This window comes from Gavialis gangeticus, unplaced genomic scaffold, assembly GCF_001723915.1.
Source record: "Gavialis gangeticus isolate Ggan-Ray unplaced genomic scaffold, GavGan_comp1, whole genome shotgun sequence".
Taxonomy (NCBI): Eukaryota; Metazoa; Chordata; order Crocodylia; family Gavialidae; genus Gavialis; species Gavialis gangeticus.
The window spans coordinates 91,422,089-91,433,711 of NW_017729025.1; the positions used below are offsets into that span (position 1 = coordinate 91,422,089).

Genomic DNA, 11,623 nt, shown 5'->3' on the forward strand with positions numbered 1-11,623 from the left:
CTCCCCCTCTATGCAACTTTAGTCAGGCCGCAGTTGGAGTACTGCATCCAGTACTGGGCGCTGCACTTCAAAAGGGATGTGGCCAACCTGGAGAGGGTTCAGAGGAGGGCCACCTTGCTTGGTGAGAGGGCAGCAGGACAGGCCCTACGAGGAGAGACTGAGGGACCTGAACCTGTTCAGCCTCAGCAAGAGGAGGCTTACGGGGGAACTGGTGGCTGCCTACAAACTCATCAGGGGAGATTGACAGCAAATAGGTAGAGCCCTTTTCTCCCCAGCACTACCTGGGGTGATGAGGAACAATGGTAATAAGCTGATGGAGAATAGGTTTAGGTCAGAGATCAGAAGGCGATCTTTTACAGTTACGGTGGCCAAAATCTGGAACCAACTTCCCAGGGAAGTGGTCCTTGCCCCAACTTGGGCAAATTCAAGAGGAGGTTGGAAGATCACCTGTCTGGGGTCTTTTCAACCCAGCATTCATTCCTGCCTGTGGCAGGGGGTCAGGCTAGATGATCTGTTCAGGTCCCTCCTGACCCTAGCTACTATGAAACTATGACCAGGACTCCTCCACTAAGATTCAGGATGGACTCAGGAGTGACTCCGCCAGGCCTAGGGTCAGCAAGGACCGAGTTAGGGAACTTCTGGTGGGACTGGACGTGTTCAGATCAAAAAGTCCAGATGTTCTCCACCACAGGGTGCTGAGGGAATTGGCAGGGGTTATCGAGGGGCCCCTGGCATGGCCTTATGAGCACTCGTGGTGCTCTGGCCAGGTGCCAGATGACTGGAGGAGGGCCAATGTGGTCCCCATCTTCAAAAAAGGGAGGAGGGTGGACCCAGGCAACTACAGGCCTGTTAGCCTTACTTGGATCCTGGGGAAGCTCTTTGAGAAGATTATCCAGGAGCATACATGGGAAGAATCAGCAGGGGGGACAATGCTCAGGGGCAACCAGCACAGGTTCATTAGGGGCAGGTTCTGTCAGACCAACCAGGTGGCCTTCTACGATCAGGTCACAAAATCCTTGGATGCAGGTGGTAGACGTAGTCTTTCTGGATTTCAGAAAGGCCTTTGACACTGTCTCCCACCCCATTTTCATTAAAAAGCTATGCAACTGTGGCATTAATGCCTACACAGTCAGATGGGTCACAAATTGGCTAAGGGGCCTCACCCAGAGTGGTGGATGGGTCATATTCGACCTGGAGGGATGAGGGCAGTGAGGTCCCCCAGGGCTCGGTCCTTGAGCCTGCACTTTCCAATCTCTTTACTTGCGACTTGGACAAGGGGGTGAAAAGCACCCTGTTCAAATTCGCTGACGACACCAAGATCTCGGGTGAGGTGGACATGCTAGAAGGGAGGGACAGGATACAGCTGGACCTGGACAGGTTACAGGGGTGGGAGAATCAGAATAGGATGGGATTCAATACTGACAAGTGCAGGGTGCTGCACTTGGGCGGTAAGACCCAGCAGCATGCCTATAGGCTGGGGAACTCCCTTCTCGAAAGCAGTGACAGAAAGAGATCTTGGAGTCATTATCGATTCCAAAATGAACATGGGCCGCCAGTGTGGGGATGCAGTCAGGAAGGCCAACTGCACCTTGTCATGCATCCACAGATGCATCACAAGCAGGGCCAAGCAGGTGATCCTCCCTCTCTATGCGACACTAGTCAGGCCGCAGCTGGAGTACTGCGTCCAGTTCTGGGCGCCGCACTTTAGGAGAGATGTGGCCAGCATCGAGAGGGTTCAGAGGAGGGCCACCCACATGATCCGGGGACAGCAGGGCAGACCCTATGAGGAGAGGCTACGGGACCTGAACCTGTTCAGCCTTCATAAGAGAAGGCTGAGAGGGACCTGGTGGCCGTCTACAAACTTACCAGGGGGGGGACCAGCGAGGAATGGGAGAGACCCTGTTCACCCAAGCACCTCCCAGAGTAACAAAAAACAACAGCCATAAGCTGTTTGAGAGTAGGTTCAGGCTGGACATTAGAAGACATGACTTCACAGTCAGGGCGGCTAGGATCTGGAACCAACTTCCAAGGGAAGTGGTGCTGGCTCCTACCTTGGGGGTCTTTAAGAGGAGGCTTGACAATTACCTACCTAACATCCTAATTTGTCTCATACATTAGCTAAGCTCTGAATGAAAAATCATCATTCCTGTGCTGCTGTAAAGGCAGAAAACCCAGATACTGGGCTGCATTTGCAGTAATAGCTGTCAGGAAAGTATTTAACTTGTAAAGAACTTATCAAATCCAGAAGATGCAGAAGTAATAAAGAAATAGGAAATAAAGAAGAAGTAATAAAGAAAAAGGAAAAGTGCTGCCTTTCTCTCACAAGCTACTTTTAGTTAGGTGTCTGAATAAAGAAAAAGTAATAAAAAGCGGGAAGATGAGCATAGGATGGGGTTCAATGTAGACAAATGCAGGGTGCTGCACCTTGGGAGAAGGAATCCACAGCATACATACAGGCTGTGGAGTTCCCCTCTTGAAAGCACAGAGACGGAAAGGGATCTTGGAGTCATTATTTAGCACTGCTGTATACCATAAATTAGCTGTCATGTTCCATTCCAATAGTGCCTGTATTCTAATGACTGGAAAAGCAAATCTTTAGACACCAGTTTGTTTGCAATGTCTCCAGATGCAAAGTGAACAACAGCTAGAATTTTATTTAGCAATGAGACAGCAACATTCACGTCCTCTTCAACTGGGAGTACATTTTTGATCCCACTACCGCATAGAGGTACGGAGTACATCTGATGTCCAAAAGGACTGCATCTTGTCTTCTGTATCTCAATAGATAATAGTACCCAATCTACATGGGTCAATAGCAGTTATTTAACCTGACCATAAAGAATGCTTTATTCTACCAAAACAGCACATGATATGTTTTGTGGCTTTATCAAAGCTACATTCAAATCCAGTAATGGGAGGAGGAATTGCAAGGACATTTCCACATTGCTTCATTCAAATCACCAGTAGTGTTAGTATTAGCATAGCATCCGGAAATCCCAACCATGAACCCAGACCTCAGACAGCTAGGTGATGATGAATAATGTTTCTTGGTACCTTATACCAAAGATGAAGGATAGCTAAGGGGGAGAGAAGACAAAAGCATCCGTTTAGGCTTTTCAAACCAAAAAGCAACGGAAGTTAGCATCGAGGACTGAATGGAGGCAGGAGTTCACCTGTCTATAGTGAAAGAGATTTTAGGAAGGATGGTGACATTAAGAGTTTAAGATAGCACCTGTAAAATTCAAGACTCCTGTATAGTCTCTATAAAAAGAACACAGGACAAATTTCATGTGTGTCAGCATGGTATCATAGGTGTGCAAAGCACAACAACTATAATGAAGTTGGCCTGATATCTTCTATTAGGAGACTATTTTAAGATGCTTATGAACCAGGACCTGGTCAAAGTTTTCTAGTGGGACAGTTCCTTTGAAAACCAAATTCCAGCATTAGAACAAGATAGCGGACCTCCTCTCTCCCCCCACCTCAAAGTATAATTATTGTGACATTCACTTACCTTTGCATCTACCTCGATGTGCTACACTCAGGCTCGATTCCCTGCATTTGGCTCGTTGGTAGTCACACATTGACTCATAAGTTCTGCCATCCGAGGCACAGAGGGGTTTAGCCTGGGACCTGGAGCAGTGGAGGTTACATTGAGGATCTCTGTCACGGTCGCTTATTAAAAACTGAAGGAGGTAAGAGGGGGAGGAAGAAGGGGAGGAAGACAAAAATACTTGGTTTGATTTTGTTTCTTAAGTTAACCCAGGACTATTTTAAAGACAACAGCGATATACAACAGTTTTTTGTTTTTTTTAATTTATCGACTACCGTGTCAACATTGACCAATGGGGGATTTGACTTAATACACTTCATTTTAAAGTCAAATCAATTAAAGGTCCCATCATTCAGTTCTCTTGAACTGAACGGCACTACTCAGTCAGCACAGTGTGCACAAAGAGGTATAAAGCAAACCATGAAACCAACACAGTACTTGCTCTACTGAAGCAGAACTCTGGGCTAGAACAACCACAGCTCTGACTGCAGGAGTATCCTGCTCCAGATGTGTCCAACAAAGTGGTGCAAAGAATCCTGCAGTAAGTTAACTGATCTGTCCTCAAAAAACTCTTCTTCTAGTAGTTTGCTTTCTGTGAGTCACATGGATGTCTATCTACTTTCCAAAAGGAAGTTTATTATTTTATTATAAAATAAAATTAGCTATAACTTCTCTGGATGCTCTCACAGTCTTTATAGGTAGTCTGCCCCGGGGGTTTTGTTAAGTTCTCTATTTCAATGACAATCCATAAAGCTGACAATTACACCCCGTTATTTACATAGTTCAGTTACATGGTGTGTGAAAGAGTACTTCCCTTGGTCAGTTTTAGTTTCCTTGAATGGCCCCATGTTCTTGACATTTGAGACAGCCCCCACCTGCCCCCCACACACCTATGTTTGTTACCCTACATACTTCTAATGCTCCCTTGCCAAAATTTCCAGACCATCCAAAAGCCCTACGATCTGGGTGAAATGGCTCTACAGATCCAGCCTGTGGGCCACATGCTTGATATCCCTGTTCTAAGGTAACCACCCCAATTTTTTCCCTACTTGCCTCCCCAAGATTTGCCATACCCCTAATTATTCTCCTTTTTCTTCTGGTCCTGCTAAATCCCTTTTAGATATGTGGTGTCCCACAGTATGTACAGCATTCCAGAATTGGCTAAAACAATGGCTTACACAACCATGTGATATTTCCCACATTATGGCCATCCTATTCCTTGTGAACCTTAACATTTGGTCCCCTTTTTAAAAACTGTAGCTGCCCATTCAGCAGAGGTCTTTACTGAACTGCTTACAACTATCCCGGGCTCTTTCCTCCAAGTTGATCATATTAATGCAACATCAACTGCCAGTCCCCTGTCATAACCACTAACTTAGATGTACACTAGGTAGTTATGCCCAAGCATTTATAGTCTCTTTTTGCTTTTTCAGTGACTCTCTCCCAGCTCCCGTTCTACATTCCAGAGTTGTAGATAGTGAGGCCTTTATTACAACACAAAATCTGAACATCATCTTGCAGCTAAATTCCACTTGGGGCTCCTGAAAAGAAAACTTCTTGTGGGACCAGGTTGAGCTTTCCTCCTTTCCCCATCTTCAATTTAAACTACCTCTTCCCTTCAAGACCCCTTACCTCTACTGCTAACCACTCACCTGCTAAACCACTCAAGCCGGGGAATCAAAGTTCCTTTCTTAGCAACAGCATCCCAGCTTCCTGCCAAAGCACTTATGAGCTCAGCAGTTCAGAGCTGGCAACTGGGCACTGACTGACACTCTCCTTGCATATACAAAGGTACAGCTCTCCAAATGTGTTGATAGCTGGATGCCTTACAGGGAAGTGTGAGTCATCACCATAATCACCTTGGTGTTACAGCTGTCTACAAAGCTGCCTGTTTTATGCTTCGAGGGGAAAAAAAAGCTATTAAAAAAAAGCACTGCCTGGAGTTACTTTGCGTTGGTTTTTACCACTCCAAAAAAGTTCACCTCTGAAATATATCTTGCCATTTTGAAACAACCATAAAGTAATATTCATATAACCTTATCAAATTTTTCTGTATACTGTTAAGCCATTTTTAGACATTACTGGAAACCTTGAAAACACAACAGTTGGCAAAAGCAAGCAAAATCTACACTTACTTCAGTCTGACTGAGGCAAGTTTTGAAGAGTTTATCCAAAGATTTGCCAAAGTGCCTGGTGGCAACACAATAAAAAGTTATTATTAAGATGTTTTTGGGTTTGTTTGGGGTTTTTTTTTGTTTTTTTAAATAATCCTATAACCTGGAATGCCCATCCCACCTGCGGAAATTGAGAAGTTTTGATCTTAAAGGTAGTTTTGACTGTGCTTATATATGGCCCAAACCTTTTTACAATGCTGTAATGTAAGACCAGATTTATCTGTATGTCAGAGACCCGAGTGCAATAGATAAGTTTGTATTTCTCTTGATTGGTATCGTTTTATCTCTGCTTACTGGGTTGCTAAATTTTCCAAAGCCAAAACAGTCTGATATGCTAAATAGGTCCAGAAATAAAAGCTATATAGGACTAGAGGGATTGACACACCTATTAATTGTGATGTCAGAGGCCCTGAATGGGGAACTCCTAATCTTTTATATAAAAATGTTTTTAAAAGGAGTTTCAGGACTTTAGTGTGAAAAAGCACTAAATATTTCAAAAAAGGAAGCATCATCACAACTCATTTTGAGGCATGAGATTCTATAAGTTTGCAAACCCTGCATGTTAGAAACTGAGCTGTAGATACTGAATACCTCCAGAACACAAACTAAAAATAATGGTGTTAGTGTCTGTCACCAAAGGATATTGCTGTTGACTTGCAGAACAAAAAACCCCTCAGTTTGTATCATGAGAACTTGCTGAAACTTACAGCAGCTCTTACTGAAGACAGTGCTAAACACACAGGTTTCTGCCCACTACAAAACCTATCTGCACAGAGCTGGGTTTAGTGTTAGATGGTTTAACTCGGAGCTAAAAATGAAGAGCTTGAGGAATAGGAAACAGCCCAGTTGGGTGCCTCCTATAAAGCAAAAGGGAAGAACAGTTTGACAATGATTAATAGTGAGACTCGAGACAACACGCCAACTGTCCCAATGCAGTCTATGAAATTCTCACCTACCAGAATTCAGCCAAACATCACTTTACAAAATGAAATCTTTTCAACATTTTTTAAATTAAAGTAGCACCCACACAGCATGCTAGGTACTTCCCAGGCATCCAAGATACCACTTCTACCTTGCCAAGGAGTTTAAGTAATTATACAAGATGGTACTTGTTTTGTTCAAAAAGTGGATTACATTGAAAAGTCTGCATTAATTAGCCAAGAACCTATAATCACATTCACATATAAAGCCTGTCTGATCTGTGTTGGAAGGATTTTCAATTTGATCAAAACAGCATAACCAGAAGGACTGGATCTACTAAAGAGCTGTGGATTCTTTCACCTGCCGCCTCTAATACTGTCCAAATGATGAACAGAGAGTCCTAGAAGTGGATGCTCGCAGATACATCTTTGACATTGCTAACTCTTCACATTATGAAAGTCATTACCACAGCCAATAATGGAAGAAATCATGCCTGGATATTTATCAAGGTGCCTTATCATCTTAGCCAGACTCAACAGGTCTAGTATCCTTTATACACAATCCTATAGTGGAGGTATATCTCATGGTATATTTGCTATCACTTTGCATTTTAAATATCAACATTGTCATTAAGCTGCTATTCCCTTTCTCAGCAGTCTCTACAAAAAAACTAAGAAGGGAATGAGCCATCGATGCTGAAGTAGGCTTCTGGCCACATGGGATGTAGCAGATATATTGAGCATATTGCTCAACAACAGTCACTGGTAGGTTTGGGGCAAACTTTTGAAAATTTTTCAGCCATTTCTTCCCCAAATGATGGAAACATATCACTTGCCCCAAGAGAGCACTTCATGAAGCTTAACATTACTGGTTTTAAGTTATCCCCATCCCAGAATATACGGAACGAGATACACAGCTGTTCTAGGATTCCTGAAGACTGACAGGAGAAGATCACTGGCCACTATTGGTTTAACTGACAGAGCAGAGTACTTGGCTCGCTCTAAATCTGGGAAGGCCACAGAATGTGTTTGGTGTGGCTGTGCGAAACCACCGTTCTGCTTCAACTTCTGTTTCGATGGAACAGTGTTATATTTAGTTTTGAAAGCACTGTTCCGCTTTGTTTCATCGAAACTCTTTGGCTGTTACAATGCTGTTTTGTCGTTACAATGGGGAATCAGGCGGGCAGATTGGGAGCTCGCCGCACCCCCGGGGAGGGCTGCAGGGGCTGTGCCAGAGTCCTCCTAGGGTTGTGGGCCCCTGATCTGCCTGCCAGATGACAAACCCATGCTGGGCGCAGCCCGCACCCAGAGCTGGAAAGATCACTGCTGCTGCTGGCCTCCTGTCATCCGGCTGGCAGATTGGGGGCTGCACCCCTGGGAGGACTCCGGCACAGCCTCTGCAGCCCTCCCAGGGGTGTGGACAGGCCCCATACCTGACTGCCAGATGACTAGAGGCTGGTTCTGCCACCTGGGGCCAGCAGCAGCCAGGGCCATCCCTGGGGAATGCAGGCATGAATCGGGGTGACCACACCGGGCCCCATGCTTTGGGGGGCCCAGAGCCCGGCAGAGTGCCTATGGCGACTCTGCACCACCGGTACTGCTGCTGGCTTCGCGTCCGGCTGCTCACTACCCCGCCTGCTGCTGCCACCACTGGCAGTGGCTTTGTCACATCCAGAGTGCAGGCAGATCCCCACAGGAACTGATTTGCCCCAGGCCCCACACCCTGTCAGAGCTGACCCGAGGTAGGTGTGGGGCCAGGGGCAAATCAGTTCATGCAGGGACTGCCCCCACCCCCCAATCCCAAGTGCCCTGAATGCAAAGCCGCATCACCAAGCCACGGCCACCATTGACAGTGGCAGCAGTTGGGGGGGGCAAGGGGTAGCGAGAGGCCAGATAGAGACCCCATGGACACTCTGCCTTGCTCTGTGGACCCCCCCAAAGCATGGGGCCTGGGGTGGTGTAACAGGGAACCCTAGCCCTGTCACCCGAAGACAGGTTGGCCCCTTTAAAGGCCAGAACTTTCTGGGCACAGAGTGCTGGTAAGGAAGGGGTTTAATGCTGAGCCTGGCCAGCTAGTGAGCTGACCGAAAGGGGCAGGCCAGGACTATAAAATCTTTGGGCAGAGTGGGGACCCCAGTGCCAGCAAGGGCGTGGCTTTTGGGGGGGGGGGGGGGCATAAACCCCGGCACCAGCGAGGGCACGGCTTTTGTGGGGGGCACAAACCCCAGCACCAGCGAGGGCACGGCTTTTGTGGGGGGCACAAACCCCAAAGCAAGAAGGCGCAAACTTAAAAGTCTGGGGTGGTCTGGTGCACCGGAGGTGCAATTTTATTTATTGGGGTTTTTTTGCACTGAGATGATAAGTTCAAAGCCGTTCCCCAGCTTTGAACTTGGCTGTGGGGCCAGTGGCCAGGCCTCTAGGCCAGGGAGGCCGGACTCCAGATTGGAGCAGAAAAGAGGGCTATGAGCCTCAAGACACCAAAAGAGGCCAGAGCTTCAAAGCTGAACCCCGTTTGGTGGGTTTAGACAGGGAGGCCTAGCTAGAGAAAGACTGGGGTCAAGGCCCGTGGAGGCGAAAGGCCCCAACATATGAAATAAAACAGGCAGTCTCCTGCTTACAAGAACATCAGCATAATAATTTCCATCAAGACACGGCAGACGAGTAGAGAGTGGAACATAAGAACCTTAAATAGGACTCCAAGGGCACCCCATGTAAGGCACGGGTTAACAGGGAAGGTGGCGCTGGGGAGGGCGACCTGTTACAGGTGGTTAGCCCGATTCACCGCCCCCTAGGAATGGCCTTGGCTGCTGCTGGCCCCAGGTAGCAGAACCAGCCTCCTGTCACGCAGCAGGCAGATTGGGGGCCTGTCAGCACCCCCGGGAGGGCTGCGGGGGCTGTGCCAGCGTCCTCCCTGGGATGTGGGCCCCCAATCTGCCTGCTGGATGAGAAGAGGTGGGTGCTGCTAGCTGGGATCAGCACTGAAGCCAGTAAGCCTGGTTTCAAAAAGGTCTTGAGTTCCTTTGTTTCGTTTCAAAGCCATTTCAAAGGCTTTTGTTTCAAGCTCGAAACAGCTTCGAAATGAAATGCTGTGCCAAATTTTGCACAGCCCTACTGTTTGGTTCTGGAGTAACCAGAACTAGATCCTTGTGTCCAGAAACACAGGTACAATGGTAATATGCATTTGCTACCTTAACATTTGGTACTGTGAAGCTTAATACCATAGTCAAAGCTTGTGATCTTCATATTTCTGTGAACTTTGAGGATCATAAATCTAACAGAAGACAGACTTTGTGACTTTTATTGGGAAAGCATATCAAAGAGGCTCCTAATAAGGACTGTGCTAGGTATTGACTGTACATGAGGGCTTGCAAACCTGTATGTTCATAGGTTGATAGAAGGGTAGCACTTTCCAAGTCTTAATCCAGGAAGCAGAGGGTATATATGATGTTAAATCATGTTTTCATTTGAAATTCTCTCCCTACTTTTATAACAAGATCAACCCAACTATACATTAATGGACTTAAAAAGAAATTCACTTTTCTGACCTCTTGTTTTGTTTACTCTGAAAACCAGAGGGCACCCGAAGTGCTGCCTCTTGACGATTCCCCGCTCCCCCACCCCCAAACCCTTCCCTACCACCATAAACAGTTAGTGTCCTGATTGTCATTTTTTCTCCACAGAGCAGGGACATCAGAAAGGAAAACTTGACTGTTATGCACCCCCCACTCCCCAACCTCCAAAATGGCAAGATACTACAAGGGCAGAAACAGTACCCAGAACTAACTTTTAACTCCACTTTAAGAACAGATCAGACTGCAAGCCTGTGTCCTTTCAAAAAATATCACTCAGTAAGGAAAGGGGAAAAATCAACAGCAAGAAAGCTACATTATTAGTTTATATTCTGGTAACTTGTAGAGGTCACACCAAAAATCAAGTGTGTGGGGCACTGTACTAAATAAGCAAGCAAGCGTAAATATCTTATGACCCTATGCAACATCTCCTTATAACATTCTCTGAGGAGAAGAATCTTGCAGAAATATCTGTCAGAATTTGAATGCCTCCTACAAATACATTTGCACAGGTGCTCACTGAATCCATTGGTTTCTGGTTCTTTGGACTTGAAAAGGAAGACAAGAAGAGGAGAGACAAAGAATAAAGCTAAGTTTGCCAGCAAAGGAGTATCTGTTCTTTCTCTCCACACCTCAACACCACTGCTGACAAACAACAAAACACTGATTAAAGGGTTTTTAATGCCTGTGAAAGAAAGCAGACTCCCCGCAGCTGTATGGCAGCTGGAACCACTTGTGTTATTTAACAGAGAAAGGTCTGACCCCACAAGTGAAAGAGTTTGGTGGTCAATTTGAGCCCCCTTTGGGGCACATCATAATCTGTGCTAAATTATTTGTGTTTATCTTGATCAAGGAATACTGGCCAAGTGGGGGGAAGGAGGAACAAGAAAGGAAGTGGACAGAGCAAAGCAGTTCTGGATTAAGGTGCACTGACAGAATGGCATATTTAGGAATGGGTGCAGCAGATCAAGAATATGGGAAGCCAAAAAAACTGGGTGGAGGGGAAACAGCCAAGTTAGAATACTGTGTTTGTGGGGCAGAGCAACAGGGGCTGCTTTATTTAAAAAGAGTAGAGAGCCTAGGGAAAGGTTTCTGCAATGTGCGGACCATGCCAATGCTACACGTCCAAACTTTTATGAGGTTTAGAGCTGCAAGGAAGTACATATGTAAGCTTTATTGAGCTACAGTCACTGTGGGTAGGTCTTCACTATGCAATCAAAGCAAGGTGCCAATTACCAAGGATCAATCTAGCAAAATTCTACCAAGGATCTAATCTAGCAGTTAGGCTCCGGAGCGGCGAGAGACGTGGGTGAAAGCCCACTGTGCCCCCGCTCCCCCAAAGCCCCCCCAGAGACCTCCCAGCAGCTGCGGAGCCCCCCACTGCCTTTTCGCCTGATCTCTGCCACT

At 46.3% G+C, this 11,623-nt stretch overlaps 1 protein-coding gene across 1 annotated transcript in view; it reads right to left on the minus strand.

Annotated features, from left to right (window-relative positions):
- The window catches only part of SMOC1 (SPARC related modular calcium binding 1), a 277,516-nt gene that overhangs the window by 136,363 nt on the left and 129,530 nt on the right, over nucleotides 1-11,623 (minus strand). Inside the window, exon 2 of the mRNA XM_019519152.1 lies at nucleotides 3,515-3,686. Within this exon, the coding sequence (XP_019374697.1) occupies nucleotides 3,515-3,686 (172 nt within the window). The remainder of the gene's footprint in view (nucleotides 1-3,514; nucleotides 3,687-11,623) is intronic.